The sequence below is a fragment of the Staurois parvus genome, unplaced genomic scaffold (genome assembly GCF_062004578.1).
Source record: "Staurois parvus isolate SC_StPar_1 unplaced genomic scaffold, SC_StPar_1.0 ptg000549l, whole genome shotgun sequence".
In the NCBI taxonomy this organism is placed as follows: domain Eukaryota; kingdom Metazoa; phylum Chordata; class Amphibia; order Anura; family Ranidae; genus Staurois; species Staurois parvus.
Window position 1 is genome coordinate 1,403,742 of NW_028318345.1, and position 20,092 is coordinate 1,423,833.

The 20,092-nt window shown below is 41.9% G+C and overlaps 1 protein-coding gene across 1 annotated transcript in view; it reads left to right on the forward strand.

The window, feature by feature from the left end:
- CFAP95 (cilia and flagella associated protein 95) overlaps positions 1–19,239 on the forward strand; it is a 33,274-nt gene extending 14,035 nt beyond the window's left edge. Inside the window, exons 3-6 of the mRNA XM_089691028.1 lie at positions 1,163–1,284; positions 2,882–2,950; positions 11,362–11,422; positions 18,649–19,239. Of these exons, the coding sequence (XP_089547154.1) occupies positions 1,163–1,284; positions 2,882–2,950; positions 11,362–11,422; positions 18,649–18,831 (435 nt within the window). The 3' untranslated portion in view covers positions 18,832–19,239. The remainder of the gene's footprint in view (positions 1–1,162; positions 1,285–2,881; positions 2,951–11,361; positions 11,423–18,648) is intronic.
- The last annotated feature ends 853 nt before the right edge of the window (positions 19,240–20,092 follow it).

Here is a 20,092-nt window from a genome sequence, read left to right on the forward strand (position 1 = left end):
CATCAATGGTTCATATAGTGAACTCGGTGTAGACTTGTTCACCCTGAGGTCATCACAGAGGACAAGGGAGGCACTCTTTATGTCTGGAGGAAAAGAGTTTTAATCTTCAAATATGGAAAGTTTTCTTCACAGTAGGAGCTGTGAAAATGTGGAATAGACTCCCCAAAGAGTTGGTTCTGGCCAACTCAGTGAATTGCTTTAAAAAAGGCCTGGATTCTTTCCTAGATACACATAATATAACTGGATATTAACATTTATAGGTAAAGTTGATACAGGGAATATCTGATTGCCTCTCGGGGGATCAGGAAGGAAATTTTTCCCCTGTTGGAGCAAACTGGATCATGCTTTGCTGGGTTTTTTGCCTTCCTCTGGGTATAGGATTATAACTTGTTTTTTTGTTTTTTATATGGTTGAACTGAATGGACTTTTGTCTTTTTTCAGCTAGACTAACTATGTAATTATGTAACATGTGGAAGGTGGTGGAGCTTTTAAGGAGAAAGTGGGGGAGAAGATGGTGGCAGTGGAGGGGAGGGGGTTGCATCTAGAGGTCAAAGCTGAAGAGGGGTGCAAGTGAGATGTGGATGGGGGATACAGAGGTAACAGCTGTGGAGGAAGGCTGAACTATGGGCTCTGTGTGTAGTGCACCCCTGAACGCTGCACACTGTATGCAGCTCAACCCTGAACTCTGCACCATTTACTTAGCGCACCTCCAAACTCTGCACATAGTGCACCCCTAAACTCTGCATTCTTCACAACTCTGTGTGTAAACCCCCACCCGAATTCTGCACTCTGTACATAATGCACTCCTGGTATTTAATGTTCCTTTAAGACCCTCCCACTCTTAGTGAAATTTGACCACACCCACTAATACAGTTTGGAGGGTGTGTGTGGGAGGGGAGGGGGGTTTGGGGGGTTGTGCTTGAGATTCTGCATCTATTTTCTGAGAAAAAAATTAAATGAAAAAATTTACAAAATAAAATGTAAAATCAGCCCAAGACACATTACGTACTATCAATGTGATATGTACCTTGTGTTGCCGGCTCTTGCTTTAGTTGATGTCTTCCTCCATACAAATATTACACCATTTTGACATTCCTAGCAGTTTGGTTGATCATTCTTGTTTTGTATAGCCCAAGTTTACTCCATATGTATTTTTATTCAGGACTGGAACACTACAACACAACAGCATTTATCCCAGATTCAGTTAAAAGATGACTATCAAGTCAAAGAGGTCCCTAAGCAAATGATCAATGAGGACAACATCAGTATTCTAGATATTAAGAGGTAACCCTTTATTTGTAATTTTTATGGAATGGTGCTTTATGCTTAAATTAAAATTCCGGATACCTCGTATATTTTTTATTAGACATACAAGTATACAGTATATGTCTAAAATACATATATTTTTACTGTACTCCTTGCCAAGTTTACTGCTTCCCAGCCAGCTCATTGGGCAGAGGTGAACATATCGATTTCCTATCCAGTCTAAAGGCTGGAAATATAGAGTTGACAAAGTAAACTGAATTGCTTAAAGTGTGTATTTATCAAGAACCTTTCCTGAAGTTTGGATAGAGAAGGGTAATGGTTAGAACCCCTGTCAGGTTCTTTTTATGTTATGTGCCCCATTTTAAGATTTATCAACACTTGTCTGGAAACACAACAGGAAGTGAGACAAAATCTCTCCAAAATATGGGGAAAGCCCATATAAGACTTCCCCACACCTTCTGTTCCAGTAACAACTGTAATTTGTATGATTTCCCTTCACTTCCTCTCTGGGTCATCTGGGCTGGTAGATCTCCCCAACAGGGGCATAGACATAGACTTCCAACTTTTTCTCTCTCTATTCAAAACAAAACATAAAAAAGTTCAGGATACACTTTATTCAGGAACCGTCACCTGTCTTAGTGTGGAAGTGTGTGTACATCACAAAAATGGCTGCAGAGAATTACAAATCCTTTGACAGATAAAACATATATGATTGTGTTTAATGAGTTTGACTAGGTTCTGTTAGTGCACAATTCTCCATCTTTTTCAAAGCAGAACTTTTCCCAAAAGAGGAAGTTCCACTTGTTTTCCTCCCCCCCACTGCCACATTTGGCACTTTTATGGGGGGAGAGGGAGTGGGTACCTGGTTTTGACAGGTACCCACTCCCACATTTGGTCAAATGCGCCACGATGATCTGAACCAGAAGTTTGGCCCCCTCCATCCCCCATAGCCTTCTGGGACATTTCACAGGTCCCAGAAGGCTGCAGGACCATGCACACAGTGCAGCGCTTCGCGCATGCGTAGTATGAAACCAGGCAAGTCTAGGAAACTAGCCCAAGGCTTCACTGACGGTTTCCCTTAGCTAAGATGCCAGTGCCTGCACCTGAAGCCGATTGAAGAATCGGCTCAGGTGAGGACGTTGCTGGATCCCTGGACAGGTAAGTGTCCTTATATTAAAAGTCAGTAGTTATAGTATTTGTAGCTGCTGACCTTGATTTTTTTTGGGGGGAGCCTGGAGCTCCAATTTAAACTGTTTATTTAATCCGTTTATTTAGTCTGTGTGGAGAGCTGCAGATATATCTTGGGGGATGTAGAAATATCACTAAGGGGTTCAAGGCAAATCAGGGGACTTTGTGAGTGAGAGTGGAAGAAGGTGTGTGTCTGCAGGTCACATTCTAGGCTACACCTAAGCGCTGTAGTTTTTGCTGATGACTATATCCACATATTTTGTGCACTATGCATGCATAACCTGTGTTTTCCCATTATTCTGTACGCTATCCCCATTATTCATTATACTTTTCCCATTAATCTGTACGCTAAAGAAGAAAATACCAAAATGTCACAAGAACCATGTTGCAGCTCCAAGAAGTAACATACATGATTTATCCTTTTCAGGTCAACTGGATGTCCAGAAAAAGGATTCGGAGCTGTTTTGCCACACCATAATAAAGATCACATGAAAATGTGAGTTTACAGAATGTCAAAACTAAAAATTTCAAAATGTATTTTCTTTCTTGTCCATTAAGAGACACAGTTGTCTTTAACATTCATATTATACTGCCACCTACAGGAAGACTGGACACTGACAAACTGTACGGCAGTCCAGGATAACAGTTCCATGCCTCTTGGGAGGATGGACACAGGGCCGGAACAATGGGTAGGCAGGAGGGGTGGCTGCTCTGGGCACAGTGATATTATGCGAGGTGGGGGGCTGCTGCAATTTGTGTTGGAAGGGGGAATTTGGGGGGTGGCAGGGTGTAATAAATGTTCAAGGAGGAAAAGTTTGGGGGAGGCTAGGAGAGGAAATTTGGGAGGATTTTTTTGGGGAGGGGAGATGGGGAAGAGGATCTGTGCTAGGAGGCGGGATTTAAGGGGTTTGTGCTAGAAGTGATATGGTAGAGGGTGGAGGGGATTTGTGCTAAGAGGGGACATTTTTTGGGGGGGTATTTGTGCTAGGAGGGCAAATTTGGTGAGGGGGAGGATTTGTGCATTGGGGGAGGGGGATTTGTGTTGGGAGGGGTGGATTGGGAGTGGGGGGAGAGGATTTGTGCTCGGAGGAGAATTTTGAGGGGTAGAGGATTTGAGCTAGGAGGGGTAATTTTTTTGTGTAGGGAGGATTTGTGCTGGGGAGAAAGAGGCTTTGAGCTGGCAAGGGGATTTCAGTAGGATTTGTACTGGGAGGAGGGAGTATTTATGCTTAGAGGGTAAGCATGCAGATTAGTGCTTGGGGTTTTTTTTGTTTTTTTTTTTGAGGGGGGGGATTTTTGCTGACACATAATGCTTATACATCTTGGGGGGGGGGGGGGCACAGTTTGGCATGTTCATTTTGGCTTTAGATGTCCTTATTCCAGTGCTGGATGAACATCTTTTCTTTCTCTATTGAAAGATTAGCCTATTTTTGTTATTACTTCAGTCAAGACTTTTATCTACACTGTTGCTGGAGCTTGGTCTCTTAAAGCTATTCGGCACAGTGATCCTCAGGCTGACTTTTGAAAATGGCAAAGACTTATCTTGCATATGCTTTTCCTCTGTAGATATTGGAAACATCCTGTGTTTATTACTAGAGATGAGCGAATTATTCAAAAATTCGATTCGGCTGATTCGGCGAATTCGCGGAATAAATTCGATTCGAGTCGAATATATTCGCTGCGAATTTAACTTATAAAAAGGGTGTTTCTAGGCTTCAGAGAGCCTTTATATTAGTGCAGAACACTGTACCTTTAATTTAAATGCCCTTGGAGTCTGCTGGGGAAGAGAAATAATACTGTCAGTCAGTATGACATGCAGATGAGTGCCGTCGATCTTAGAATCCCCGCACACTTCACTCATTTGGGCAGTCACGGGAACAAAACCAGAGTGTGGAGCCACAGTGTGGCGGTGGAGGCAGCACCAATGGGAGGCCATACAGCACCCTATGACAAAATGGAACCCACCAGCAGTGTGAGGAGACCTGAAAGTGGCACATGGCAGAGTGTGGCGATGGAGACAGCAGCAATGGGAGGCCGTACAGGGACCCATGACACACTCTGGACCTGGCAGCAGCATGAGGAGGCGGTACAGGGGCCCATGACAGATTACGGGCCTGGCAGCAGCATGAGGAGTCAGTACGGGGGCCCATGGCAGATTACGGGCCTGGCAGCAGCAATGGGAGGCCCGTAATCTGCCAGCACCCTATGACAAAATGGAACCCACCAGCAGTGTGAGGAGACCTGAAAGTGGCACATGGCAGAGTGTGAACAGAGTCTGAACGAGCGGAAGATGCCAACGAGCAACAGCTCCCCTCAGCAGAGGTGTTGGAGCCTTGACTGGCTGATAGAGGGCGATTGACGTCGGGTGACGGAGCAAGTAACGGAGCGGGTGATGGAGCGGGGGCTGGGGCAGGCAGAACCGCCGTATCTTTATCACGGTTTTCCCAGGCCACCGAATGGCGACGCTGCATATGCTGACGCAACGCTGTAGTCCCAACATGGGCCCCCTGGCCACGCTTGACTTTCTGGCCACATAGTCGACATACGGCTACATTTACTTCCTTGGGCGGCTTGCCTAAAAATTGCCACACCGCCGAGTAGGAAACTTTGCCCCCGCTACTCCTCACTGGCTGACTGCTACTTCCTCCGTGCACACCGGCACCACTACTGGCCGTGGTGGTAGGCTGCAGTGGAGCTGGTGCTCTACTCCGTGGCCGTTTGCCTCCACTGACACTGCTGCGACCCTGCTGCCTCCTGGGCAACCCACCGACTGTTTTGCTCGCTGCCAAGCTGGCACCCTCTTCTCCTGATGATGCGGAAGCAATAGCCTGATGACGACGAGGCTGCCAAGTGCGATCAGCCTCATCATCATCAATTAGGGTCTCCGCCTCACTACTAGCCCCCTCGGCTGCGTGTGGGTCAGGAGACAGACCTGTCTCTACACCGGCTACCGAGCCACTCTCCTCGCCAGTACTTCTTCGCCTGGCTGCTGAAGAGGCGGATGTCTCCCCCCGTTCCTGACCGCCCTCTGTTAGCTCTTCCTCACTGTACAGTGGGGCTGAGCCCACAGCATGCGATACTTCGCTTGGTGAGGGAACACCAAAGGACAGGGGCAGGTAGAGGACACGTGATTTCAGTGGGCTTGCTCCCGGGCCATGCCAACTAACGGTTGTGTCTGACGTACCCACCGACCGTTGGCTGTAGGTGTCAGAGGTGACCTGGGAAGAGGAAGACGACCGAGCCAACCAATCGATGACGGCAGGGTTGTCGGTGGAGACACGACCGCTGGATGACACCGGGAGCACTGGCCTCTGGCTGCGACTAGTGCTGCCTCGACCCCTTCCTCTGCTGCCACATCTGCTCGCTCCTGAAACATTGCCTCCTCTGCCACTCCTCTGCGTGTTGTCTGACATACTCTTTAATTCAACGATTCTGTGTCCCTGAGTAACGATTCTGTGTCCCTGAGTAACAATTCTTGTCCCTGAGTAACGATTCTGTGTCCCTGAGTAACGATTCTGTGTCCCCGAGTAACGATTCTGTGTCCCCGAGTAACAATTCTGTGTCCCCGAGTAACAATTCTGTGTCCCTCAGTAACGATTCTGTGTCCCTGAGTAACGATTCTGTGTCCCTGAGTAACGATTCTGTGTCCCTGAGTAACAATTCTGTGTCCCTGAGTAACAATTCTGTGTCCCTCAGTAACGATTCTGTGTCCCTCAGTAACGATTCTGTGTCCCTGAGTAACGATTCTGTGTCCCTGAGTAACGATTCTGTGTCCCTGAGTAACGATTCTGTGTCCCTGAGTAACGATTCTGTGTCCCTGAGTAACGATTCTGTGTCTGTCCCTGAGTAACGATTCTGTGTCCCTGAGTAACAATTCTGTGTCCCTGAGTAACGATTCTGTGTCCCTGAGTAACGATTCTGTGTCCCTCAGTAACAATTCTGTGTCCCTCAGTAACAATTCTGTGTCCCTGAGTAACAATTCTGTGTCTGTCCCTGAGTAACGATTCTGTGTCCCTGAGTAACAATTCTGTGTCCCTGAGTAACAATTCTGTGTCCCTGAGTAACGATTCTGTGTCCCTAAGTAACGATTCTGTGGCCCTAAAGTCTCTGTGGCCCTAACTCTGTCCCTAATACACAGAGGTCTGTCTCTCTTGAATGACTGGAGGCTAATGGAGAATTCTAAGATGGCCGCAATTTATAGCTCCACCATTACACAGTGCTGGCTGGCTGGCTGCTGATTGGCTAATGCGATCACATGTCATGAATGAATGCATTATGGGTCAGCGCGCCTTGTCTGCGCGCCTTCCCAGAGATCCCCGCTCCGTCGCCACACATGTCGCCGCCATTTTTGGGAAAATTCGATTTGTGCATCCGAAGTTTGCTAATTTTCGGATTCGGCGCGAATCGAATTTTTCCTGATCTTCGAAACGAATTCCACTTCGCCATGTTCGATTTGCTCATCTCTATTTATTACCCTTGTATCCATTTGGCGCAGATGTGGTCTATTCCCAATGTCTTGTCTTAAAGTTGAACTAAATCCATTTGATTGATCAAGTTTTCCTCGGCATGCGGGAGTGCCCCAATTTTCAGAATGGGGTGCATTGTTAACCTTTGCAAACGCTTGGACAACATACATCTCCAATGCATGTATATGGGGGGGTGGTATCCCAGGGCAACTAATTAGAGTTTTACTCCCTGGCCCTCAGTTTTTCACCTCTAACCAGCCTGTGCTACTACACAGATTAGCAGATCTCCATCAAGGTTTCTTATGTCTTTTCAATCAAGGTGTCATTACCCCAGTTCCTGTGATAGGACAATTTCAGGGTTTTATTCCAACCTGTTCACCATTTCTAAACCGAAACAGAGGCATGTGTGCCATACTGTATTTAAAGCTCAGAATGTCTTCAGAAGTTCTGCATAGAATCCACCACCCTTAACCAGGGAAACTTCTGTGGACATCAAGAAAGCAAACCTACATGTCCTCATCTAGCATATCAACATTTCTTTCATATTTCTGTGGGCCCCCTACACTGCCAGTTCATGGCCTTGCTCTTTGGCCTCTTGTCTGCACTTTGGCTGTTCACCAAGATTCTGGCTCCAGTATTAGTCCTGGTGTGCATCCTCATTGTGGGATATCTAAAGCTGAAGTTATGTTTTAGTTATGTGTCATGGTGTGAAAGAAAAGGAGTGTTGAGCATGCAGCCCACCTGCTATGCTGGGACCAGTCCTCATTCCCTTTAGCATTGGGGAGGGGGGTGCTTTGAGAGGGCTCCCCACCAAAGCACTGGTTTCCTGATGCTGATGGGCACCGGGCTCTTCCGCACTCCTAATGCCCAGGAGGGGGTGCAGACAATGGAGGTTTACAGTGTGTCCCATCTACCTGCCCCTGATTGAGGGAGAATAGGTGTATGCTCCCTCCCTGATGAACAAGTTTTAGGGTCCCTCTGGACTCCTAAATGTAAACTTTAAAAAAAAACACAACGTACAAAATAAAAAATAATTTACCTTTTCAGAGTCCAGCAATCTCTGAAGATGTCTCATAGTGTTAAATTAAAGTGATATTAAAGGCATTCCCCGTCGACACTCCTGGCCCCTCCTTCCTGCCGAGTGCCCCCAGAGCAAGCAGCTTACTATTGGGTCACCCAAGCAGGCTCGCTCCTGAGCCACTGCTCTGCTTGTCCATACAGAAACGTGGCTTAGCCCCTCCCCCTCTCTCTCCTCATTGGCTCTCTGGCTGTGATTGACAGCAGTGGCTCCCGCTCTTGTCTCATCCATTGAGGAGGGAGGGTATGCAGAGAGCTGAGGGTCTTGTGCACATCGCTGAATCACGATAGGGCTCAGATAGGTATTAGGGGGTGCTGGGGAGCTGCTGTACACTGAACCTTGAGTCTTTACAACCACTTTAAGTATTGGACCTCCTTCCATTCTGCTCACTCTTGCTTGAGACCTGTCATATTTCCCACATTGAGCCTCTGTTTGATGTGCCCAGGGAACTCTGGGATGGAGATCCCTGTGACATCATTGCCCATATTTGGACTTGCACAAATAATCTAAAAAATATATATATTTTAGTTCTGCTTTAAATGGGTTGATCCATTTTATAAAAACCTGTGACACTGGCTACTCTAAGCTGTAGAAACCATACATTACCTTAGTGTGGCAGACAATGGAGAAACTAACTACCTTTCTACACATTTTTTATATTCTCATATGGCTTTTCCATGCCTGTCAGTTACTTAGAAAACAAACTGGCCTTTCTATCTTTTTTCCTATCTTATAACTAGCATAAAATGCCAGTTTAAAGAGGATTTGTTGTTACCATATAGTAAAAGTGTCAACTACAGTGCTTGCAATATGTAATGTTCCATTCAAATAATTGCTTGTTTGGATTATTACAGTTAATTCTGTGCAGACAAACCCACAGAAACTTCCAAACTGCATTTTCTTGTGGCCTACAATACAGTTTTTGAATGCATATCAGTTAGAGAAATAACATCAATTATTACTGCATTTTGTAGAGTAATCAAACACAATTGGACTAATGATGAAAATGTTAGATTTGCCTTTACCATAAACGATGAGTACACTGATCATTTACTGTGAGAATATAATTAGCAGTTAAAGTAACAAATTCATTCCCTCCCTAAGAAATGTGTCAGATCCAAATGATCTCACAAGTCATGCAGACATTTTAATGTATCAATAACAATAACACTGTTATTAAATGGGTAATGTAGTGTCAGAGTAAGAAAATTTAATATTTACTACTGCTTGTGCTTTTGTGCTTTTTATCTGTCATTAAAGTAAAAAAAATGGTAATAAGGGGCTTGCATGTCTTTTTTATTGTCACATAAAGTCCAACTCCAGCCAAAACATATTTCCAGATGAGATAGAAAATGGCTAGAACCACCTGCCTGTATCTCCTTTATTTCCTAGGTGATCACTGAGACAGAAAGTGCGGGGGATGCTTTTCAGGTGGGCATATACAGTAATAAATCAAGTGTGGTCACTGAGACAAGAACTGAAGGAAAACAACCCCAAATGAATAAAATGTTTACTGCTACTTTGCCCTCACTGGGGAGATTTCGCTCATTTTTATAATGCCTGTGACAACCTACCTTTCAGCTACAGTAAATTGCTGTTATTATTAACTATTCTTTCTAATAAAATATAAAGAAAAAAACATGGTATTATTAATAAATTAGGCTGAATGATCTTCTGTTTATTGTATAGACAAATGATTGTGTACACATTAGATGTGGAAAGCAAACTCATGTTCATCAGGGATGGAAGTTGCATTTTGTCTGTCTAGACTGCATGTCAGTCTCATGTCAGAAGCGTACATTTCTGATGACAGCTCTCTTTTCTGTCACCTTTCATCCCAGTTATATGGTAACTATTGAATAATACATTTACTGGCCTATAAAGTAGTGAGCACCGTGAATGACATCCTCTTCCTCTGATTACTGAGCTGTGCTATAATTTACAGCAGAGCTCCAGGAATTGATAACCTTTATTACACTAACCACTGCTAAATGTCCTCCCTATTTTCTCATTGTACCCGGTATAAAAACTACAATCAGTGTGATTTATGAGTGTGGCATGATCAATGTTTAACTTAAAATTCAACTAACAATTAGATTTTAATTAAAAATACTAGTGATGTTATAATGGCTTAAATAAAGTTATATTCAGGGCAATTCAAAGCTCATCTCTTTCAACTCATAACTCAAACTGTGCAGAATTAAAGGGACCTGATTTTTACCTTTTTAAAAAAATTGTAGATGTAAACAAGTTGACTTCTGTTATTTCTGTATTATTCCAAAAGATCAGAGTGTTATACCATGGTATACACAAATGCAACACCTCCTGCACTCAGGGACCCAGATCAGTAGGCAGCAGGGGCGGACTAACCATTTGGAAACTCGGGCACTGCCCGAGGGCCCGGGGTCAGTAGGAGGCACTATGAGATGCCCCTGGTACCTTTTTTCATAGGCTTTTTTGAGTTTGGGCAAGGACACAGGGGCCCCATGATCCCCTATTGCCCGGGGGCCCCATGAGTTGTCAGTCCGCCCCTGGTAGGCGGCCGATGGAACAATACTATTGGAGAGTATGGGAATTCATCCAGAACCGATCAAAGGCTGTGCAGCTCTAACAAAAAGCTGGGGAAGCTCTATACAAACTGTAGTGGAGAACAAAAGACAGAGCGCACTAACTTTATGCATTGCCTCAGTAAACAATTAATTGATTTATTGATTTAGGAGATATACCCACAAACGTAGTAGTAAAACAAGCATGTAAAATCCCAAATCGAACCACACGTTAAGGAGACATGTGCACATCCAATCAGAAGGGGAGACTCTCAGCGTGACTGTGACGCGTTTCAAAGGGGGGTCCCTTCTTCATCAGAGCTCTGATGAAGAAGGGACCCCCCTTTCAAAACAATTCAGCGTCAATCTGAGGGTCTCCCCTTCTGATGGGATGTGCACGTGTCTCCTTAACGCGTGGTTCGATTTGGGATTTTACATGCTTGTTTTACTACTACGTTTGTGGGTATATCTCCTAAATCAATAAATCAATTAATTGCTTACTGAGGCAATGCACAAGGTTGGTGCGCTCTGTCTTTTGTTCTCCACTACAGTTTTTATACCATGTTATCAACATGGGAAGGAAGAAAACTTACAGTACTACATTTTATTTACAGACTGAAAAGTGAAACGTTTAAGACTTAGATTGCTTCATCTGGATACAAATTGCAAAATAGCAAAAGTCACTTGTACTATGATTAAAACCAGTTCTATCAAGACTATGACATTTAAAAAAAAGTTCTTTATACAGTAGATATAAACACGTATTTCATTTATACATGTTGATTGTGATTACTTTGCTTTTTGCTCTACTTTGTAGACATCTGGACACAACATATGCTACAGACTATGTGGCCCCTTATAGTTGCACATCAACTTTAGTAAGTATTTCTTTTGATTTACATATCTATTTATTTCAGTTTGAAATATTACTGAAACTGGATTGTTGATATGTTTTGTTTTATGTAAGCAACTTTCGGACCTACATGACTAAAGGGTCAAATCACCCAATAGCGCTGTTTCATTTGTATGTCAAACCGGAGGGTTGAGCTACTTGTGGAATTCTTTTATCTCTTGGGGTCTTCAGCAGTGAGACCTCTCTGCTATAGTATTACCTTTGGATATCTGTGCCCCCACTTCCCCTTTTGCAACCTTCATAATATAAAATAAATGTAAAATCCAAAAGGCAAAGTTCAAGGACTTTGCAATGGCCATGGTAAGCAGACACACACACTGACACAGGACTCCTATAAATATAAGATTTCAATGGGGTATATTTACAAAAGGAGTAGGTGCTGCTCACTTAGCAAATAATTGTTACTGAATGGGGTGAAGCTGTGTTTTTATATACAATGTTAATGCCTATATTTGAAATGCTTTTTTTTTTTTTAAAGCAATTAATAGTCCAGTAATAAAGCAGCTTTGATGCATTATTTACCATCAGTCTGGCGCTTTCCCCACAGTAATTCTTTCCAGAGAATTTAAACATCTAATTGGTATAGTCATTTTTTTGTTCATTTAATGTTATAGGATTTTATTGAGTGTGTAATGGGAAGAAAAAAAATAGCTAATATAAACAAAATGCCTTATAGCATTTTAGATTAGAAGAAACAGACCAGGATAGACAACAGCTTTGACACAGGCTAGAAACAATAAGGTGGGATATAAGAATAACAATTGGGAAAAGTCTGAACAGGATGTTAAGTATTGACAGGGAGATAAAAGGAGTATGTAGGGGTTTTGATAAAGTATTGTCTGGTGTGATCAGAGACAGATGCTAAAGAAAAGGCCTTTCACTACCACACAGTCATAACATCACATGTACAGTTGCAAGAAAAAGTATGTGAACCCCGTGGGATTATGTGGAGTTTTGCATGAATTGGGCATAAAATGTGCTCTGAACGTCATCTAAGTCACAACAATAGAAGAGCACAGTCTGCTGAACATAATACTACACAAACATTAGATGTTGCCATGGTTTAATTGCACATAACATGTAAACATTCACAGTGCAGGGAGGAAAAAGTATGTGAGGCCCTAGCTTAATGACTTCTCCCAGAGCTAATTGGAGCCAGGAGTGAGCCAACCTTGACTCCAATCAGTGTAATGATATTGGATGTGTTGCTGACAGCTGTCCTGCCCTTAAAAAACAGACCTGTTTTGGGTTTACTGGTTTCAAGAACCACTGTCTGATGTGAACCATGCCTCGCAGAAAAGAGCTCTCAGAAGACCTACGATCAAGAATTGTTGACTTGCATGAAGCTGGAAAGGGTTACAAAAGTATCTCCAAAAGTCTTGATGTTCATGTGTCCACGGTAAGACAGACTGTCTACAAATGGAGAAAGTTTAGCACTGTTGCTACTCTCCCTAGGCGTGGTCGCCTGTAAAAATGACTGCAAGATACAACCAAAAATGTAAATGTATTTTATTGGAATTTTATGTGATAGACCAACACAAAGTGGCACATAATTGTGAAGTGGAAGGAAAATGATAAATGGTTTTAAAAAGTTTGTACAAATAAGTATCTAAAAAGTGTGGTGTGCATTTGTATTCAGCCCCTTTTACCCTTTATACCCCTAACTAAAATCTAGTGGAACTAATTGGCTTCAGAAGTCACTTAATTATTAAATAGAGTCCACCTGTGTGTAATTTTATCTCAGTATAAATACAGCTGTTCTGTGAAGCCCTCAGAGGTTTGTTAGAGAACATTAGTGAACAAACAGCATCATGAAGACCAAGGAACAGACCAGACACGTCAAAGATAAAGGGCCTGGCATGGATTGGTGGGGGGACCCCACGCCGCTTTTTCTTAATTTTTAATTGCCATCAATTCTTTTTTTTACATTCAGCTGTCAACGTGGATCACTCATTACATTACCACATGTTTTCACTACTATAATACAGGGTGCGGCAACATAACTTCCTTTTTTCAAAACGCAATAAAACCCATTTTATGAATCAGAATTGTTTTTATTGTCTTTAATAATGTAGGTACATATCTAAAGTTCTGTTTTACACAGTTTTGAAAATCATATCGGGTAGGTGACGTCCCCCATTGTCCATACACTGAATAAGCCGATTTCTGGCTTTTTTCATGACCCTTACCAGCATAGCAGCGGGTATGTTGGCAATTTTCACGCGGATGTTGGCCTTCAGGTCTTGTAGGGTCCTTGGACGGTTTACATAAACGCGGGATTTCAAAAAACCCCACAAAAAAAAGTCGCAAGGGGCCAAATTGGGGGAGCGGGCTGGCCACTCCAAATCGCCCCTTATTGAGATAAGGCGCTCTGGGAAGTGTTCCCTTAATACAGCCATTGATGCTCTTAAAGTGTGAGCCGTTGCTCCGTCCTGTTGGAACCAAATGTCCCCTGAGTCCAATTCATCAAGTCGTGGCAAAACAAATTCCTCCAACATGTTCACGTTCGAAAAGTAGGCCTCTACGGCAAACGCACGCTGCTCACTGTTCCAACGCATGATGATGACTGACCTGGAAGAGAACAAAAACTTTAGAACTACGCCTGTCGCCTGAGACCACTGCCGCCCCGCTATGGCTGCTACAGCCTGAATTGCATGCATTTCAAAAAAGGAAGTTATGTTGCTGCACCCTGTACATAACTTCATAAAATAACTCGGTATTTTAGTAGCATTTTTAGTGAATGCCAGCAAACTTTTTGAAAAACGCTGTGCGGTATCTTACCACATACTTGGATGGGGTAAGATAACGCTTTGCAACTTGTCCTCATAGTCCTACAATCCTCATGCCCTTCTCCACAGCATCCAAAGGAAATCTTTATTGCTTGGACATAGAGCCATTAGAGTATTCCTTTATGCTACAGCTCTGATCAGGAAGGGACACCATGCTTTCAATTCCACCATCCCAAGATGGTTAAGAAGTATGATCGCTAGAGCTTATTCCCTCAGGGAAAATCCCTTCCTGTGCTTTTATGCACCTATTCTACCAGATGGATGGGACTTTCATGACGGTTCAGAACCAGCTAAAGCTGTGTAAGGCAGTGACTTGTTCCTCTGTTTCTCTGTTCATACTTTCTCATGGTTCAACTAGGTGGATGTCCAATCTTCTGTGGAAGCAGCTTTCAGCCGCAAGGTTCTTGCAGCACCAGATCTTAGAATGTCATATGATGAGCTTGCTGGAGTAAAGCCCCAGAACTCTTATCTTTTAGGTGTGGGTTGTAAAGACACAGAGTTGATGAGGCAGCAAGTTGAGGGTGCTATGTTCAAGTGTGTGCATGTGAATAAATGTATTTTTTGGGGTGAGGACAATGCTGTGTTGACTGAGACAACAGTGAGTAACATTTTGTCCTGCGTTTTAGCTAACTAGGTTAGTTTAAATTGCAAAGGCAGAAAAATCTTAGTAAATGTTATGAGCTCAAAAATGTGTCAACCCATTGTGTTTCTCTCTTAAAATAGGACAACAGAGCAGTATAACAGCATCAGTGGGGCTTCTTCTCTCACGCTGAGTCAGCCCAATATCTGTTTTTAAAATAATTACAGTGAAAATATACATAATACACACACAAAGAGGAATTGTACATGCTTGTTAGACCACACAAGCTGTTGGCAGATATTTTCATATTTTATCTTTTAGGACATACAACCATAAATAATACCTAATATTTTTTTACAGTTCTTTTATTCTGGAAGCTTTTCAATTTCACTGTTTTCTTTTTAATTCTTTGAACTTTATTAGCAAGAGTATTTCTATTATCAAGTTGATTCTAACGGTGATTAGCCTGAAAGTTATTTGTTGCTGAAACATAATCATATCTGTGCTTGATGGCTTAATAGATGTTAAAGAGAACCAGTTTTACTCTAATGATTTCATTTAGATGCATCAAGTATTACCTACTAACTCGTCCAAAAATGACTTTTAATTTCCTTCCACCACTCCCTGATTACCATATAAAGCTTCATTATAATTGATGACTGGGCCTCTTTTATGAAATACTATTTTTTGTGCAGCCAAAGGTTAGTTTATTGTTCTGTCAGCCTAGTAATTCATCTTTTTGATTTGCTTACATAGTGACATGGAGGTAAAGTACGCTCCAAAGAAAACAAAATATGTTTGCAATGTTATTTTTCAGCATTGAAAATTAATTCTTAATGGGTGATGCTGCTTTGCTAATATGCAACAATGAGGATCATCCCTATTAGTTATGTATTGTTCAAGATACATTAAACCTCATCTCTGGGCAAATGTTTTAACCTTCTCTCCCGTCATCACAATCATTCAATTATGTTCTGTTTAGCTAATGGCACCATCACATGTCCTCCGCCAGTGCCTCTCCCTGGAGTAGAGACCAGTGATCCAGTTCCGAAGTCTATGAATTCCCCCCCTCCATCTTAACATCACAATCTAGCTGCCAGCCCTCATTGTGATATCATTTCACTGCTGCAGGCTTCTAGAGAAGCCTGGTTATGAGAAGACTCCGGAGCTTGCATGTCTTCTAATCATTGACTTAAGTTCCTTTAAAGGAATGTTCAGATATTTTATAAATCCAGCAATTAGTTAGAGGGCAGTAGGGACTCAATGGTAGCGGGGTGGCATTCCTGAAGATCAGCTTTAACTCCGCTTCATGTAACTGCACCTTGTAATACTACTTGATCTTTTAAATTACCTAAATATGACACATTATGGGGCAGTTGACATTTTTTGGGAATTTAGTTGAGGAATCCACCAGAGTCTATGGATATGCAGCACTGATCAATAGTCTACACTGATGCATCAAACAACTATTAATACCCTTGTTTATATTCAGTAACAACATTTCCATGTTATGGACAAAGCAAACATTAACTTTAAAGTAGCATATGTACTGCAAAACTGCAGATATTAAATGCAGCAAAAATCTGAAACAAAAGACTTTTGGTTATAAGCAGGCACAGAGGAGCCTTAAACGAGGTGTCTACATGTCCAATGTCTATCAAAATCCAAAAGGATGAGTGTTTATTCCTCAGTTTAGCAAGGTATTGAAGATGTCCCTCCTTTTGGCTGGTTTAAAGCACATGGAACACTTGCGTGCAATCTTTCCGGCAACAAACGTTCTGTGTCCAGAGCAAGACAAAATAGGGCCACACGGGGTCCCAATAAAAGAAAGAAACATGGAGCAAACACTTATAAAATAGGCACACAACATTCATACTTGCCTGCTTTCTCCCAATCATGAAATGTGCAGAAATAATAACTCTGCAGCAATTTTGGCATTTAGGAAGTGATACCCCCCTGGCAAAGCCAGCAGGGAAGCAAGGAAGCACATATAAGGCAGGTGAGTATTTTCCCAGCTATAGGATCACAAGTGTGACATCAGCCTAATACTGGTATTTATTCCAAGCTACATATAGGTGTGTAAGGCTTGTTAGCCATCATAAGTGCAGTGCTTGGGAACCATGGCTTCTGTTGAGTAGGGCTTGAGAACCAACAAAACGTGTAACCAGACAGGCTATGCTGATGTGGATTAAAAAAAACTAAAATACCATAAATAAACCAGTACAAATCACAGCACGGCAAATATATAAACAAGAAAAGTACCCAGTGAAATACTGTGTTGTATTCTTTTCAATGAATGCAAGGCATTTTTTGATTGGATGAGGTGGAAAGGAGGGGCCTTTGACATCACAATATGCCCTTGTCCAATCAGATATTGCCTTTTATCTTCTGAAGAGAATACAACACATTTCTGAATGGAGGAGATGGCAAGCAGCTCTCTGTGTTCAGTATACCAGATGGTACCAGATGGTAAGTCACTCACCTACAACCCCCTGGATGTGATGTGATATATTGATCATTACAGGTAACCAAGCTGGTCCAATGTAAACTTTAAAAAGAGATTGGTCTTTTTGCCTAGGTTTACATCTGTGTGGGTTTGTGCAAGCATGGCTACGGGGGCAATATCGCTTCTAATGCAAACGATTACTTACTTTTTTTCACTATACACCATTACATCTGTTGATATTTTTATTGAATAAATAATTGAAAAGGTACATTTTTCTTGTGTTTGTATTCAAGTATATAAACTTTATCTTTAGTCATTGTTGAACATGGTGATAAAGTCGATAAGTTTCAAGGGGTGTACTTAATTTTTCAAATGACGGTAGATGAAGAATGAAGGCCATATTGTATGTTGGTAACAATCCACTTCCTGCCCTCCCAGCATGAAAATATAATGTACATGTTTGAATTCTCAGAGCATGCTTGTGTATGTAAGTGCCAAAATCTCAACAGCACCTTTCTTTTTTCCCTGCTGGGAAAAGGGGACAGTAGGCTATCAGCTGCAAAATGGAACCCTGGCTGATGTTTGATGTTTCTTTTTTTTTTACCAATGATGGTGACCAAGGGAGACCTGCTGCATTTTAAGTTGTCCCAGAGACAGCATGATTGCTGTCTAATCTTATTGACAAGAACCAGGCTTTATACATCTGTCTGGAATTTCAGTAACAAGATCTCCGCAGCAAGCTTCATTGATACCGTATTTTTATTCTACATTAAGAACAATGCAATAACAGGAATAGGGCCCTATGTTCTGAAAATTAGGAAACTGGATATGCTGCTGGGGAACTCTCTAATTTGAGGTCCCAAAGGACATAAAAATAAATTGAATGATACTGTATGTTTTCATCATAGTTCAGTTTCATGAAATATCAGGGTGTGTGTACATTTTTGAAGCAGAAATATATTAACAGTAAGTGAGCAAACAGAGTTTAGGATTTTCCTGTTGTCATGGAGAGTTGTACTGTTCAGAAAAAAATGCACTTGGGAATTGGGAGTATTCATGTCTATTTTTATTGTAAGGATTTCACTTAAAGGCAATTGTTGGTGCTCTGGAGCTGATCCTCAGATCTTCATGTAGCTAAGTCGGTAAATAAGCGATAAATGCAGCATGAAACCCTGGAGGGAGAACATGAGAATAGATTCAAGGAAAACTTTGCCTTATTAACTTTTTTTTAACTTTCCGTACTTTCTATCCCCTTTTATTTCTTCAAGCAATGCAGATTTTACGATTGAACTGTATAATGATTTGTTTGTTAACTGTTAATTTACTCAGCATTTTAAAATGCTTTAAGAAAATGTATGTATGTGTTTATCTAACAGAAAGTTCCAGAAGTCCCAAACTACTCTGCAGCCTACAAGAAATGCCATTCCCAGTTTACAGACAATGCAGATTATAGAAGGCATGGTAGAAACACCTGGCAAGATGAAAGTGGCATGTATGCCAATGGTCAAATGAAGCAACTTGTGTTCAAGCCAACCTGCCCTTTAACACCGCACCTGTGAAGATAACATGCACAGCATGGCCATCCATCTGTTCTCACTGAAATAAAAGAACACTTTTTTAATAATGAGAAAACTAGCCTTGAAATGAAGTGAAATTACACATTTTAGTAACCAGTATCCTGCAGCAGGATCTCCTGATCCCATTCCCTTCATGACCAGTATGTCAGTATGATTTTTGTCAAATTATTATTATACAGGATTTATATAGCGCAAACAGTTTGCTCAGCACTTTACAATATAACGGGAGACAATACAGCAACTATACAGTTCAATACAAGAGGGATAGGAGGGCCCTGCTCCTTGAATTATTTGTAGAATCCAAAAGAATTTCTGTGCCCTATGCAAATCTGTTTTTTTAAAGGTTTTAGAGAACACTGTCTTTACAATAAACTGTTTCAGTGTCATAGACTTCAGACTTTGCATAATTAAATTTTAAAAAATAAATTTTCCTTGTGTAATGTAATAAGTAATATAGTAAGTCATAAGTTAAAAAAATATAACTAAGGTTTGCAGCGGGCATATGAGAGTTGGGAATTGTTCACGTTGACACTTTACCCTTAGGGTCCATTCACACTAGAATGCAGTGCTGGAAAGCCGAGGTACTGCGGGGCTTCCTGCACCACATTCCAATTGCAATGACCTTGCCACCTGCTGCGGGGGTCACTTCAAAGTTATGGACACCCCAAATAAAGGTTGCAAAAGCATTGCGTTTACCTGCACTGGATCACATGGTACAGAAGTACCATGCAATGTGGTTGCATTGCATTTCAAAAAGTAGTTCATGCACTTCTTTTGGTGTGGTGCGATTTTAGCTCATTCAAAATTAATAGGGCTGAAATCGCACTGCATGGAACTGCATATGAAGCATACAGGAACTGCGCAGCATTCTTTTGTAATTCACATGCAGTTCCTACTGTGAATGGGCCCATGACACAGAGAGTATCAAAATACACCTTTACCATCGTAAACATGGAGCTATCATTGCTGTCTTGCGATTTGGAAGATGCTTGCTTTGTAATGTAACCTTTCTGGCTTCGATAGTGTTCGTCGTTGATTTGGAACAATTATGCAGATTACTGCTTGCTATACTCTGAATTTCCACATATGCATATTTTTTTCGGTTCATGGCTCAAATAGAAATCAAACCACTGGGACAACATAACAACCATGCTACTAGCTTTTTAGAAGGAGGTAATCAATGGCAGCTCCCATAGCCCTCTCAAGAAACATTTATTCTTTAGGAGTTAGGATTTGGACAAAC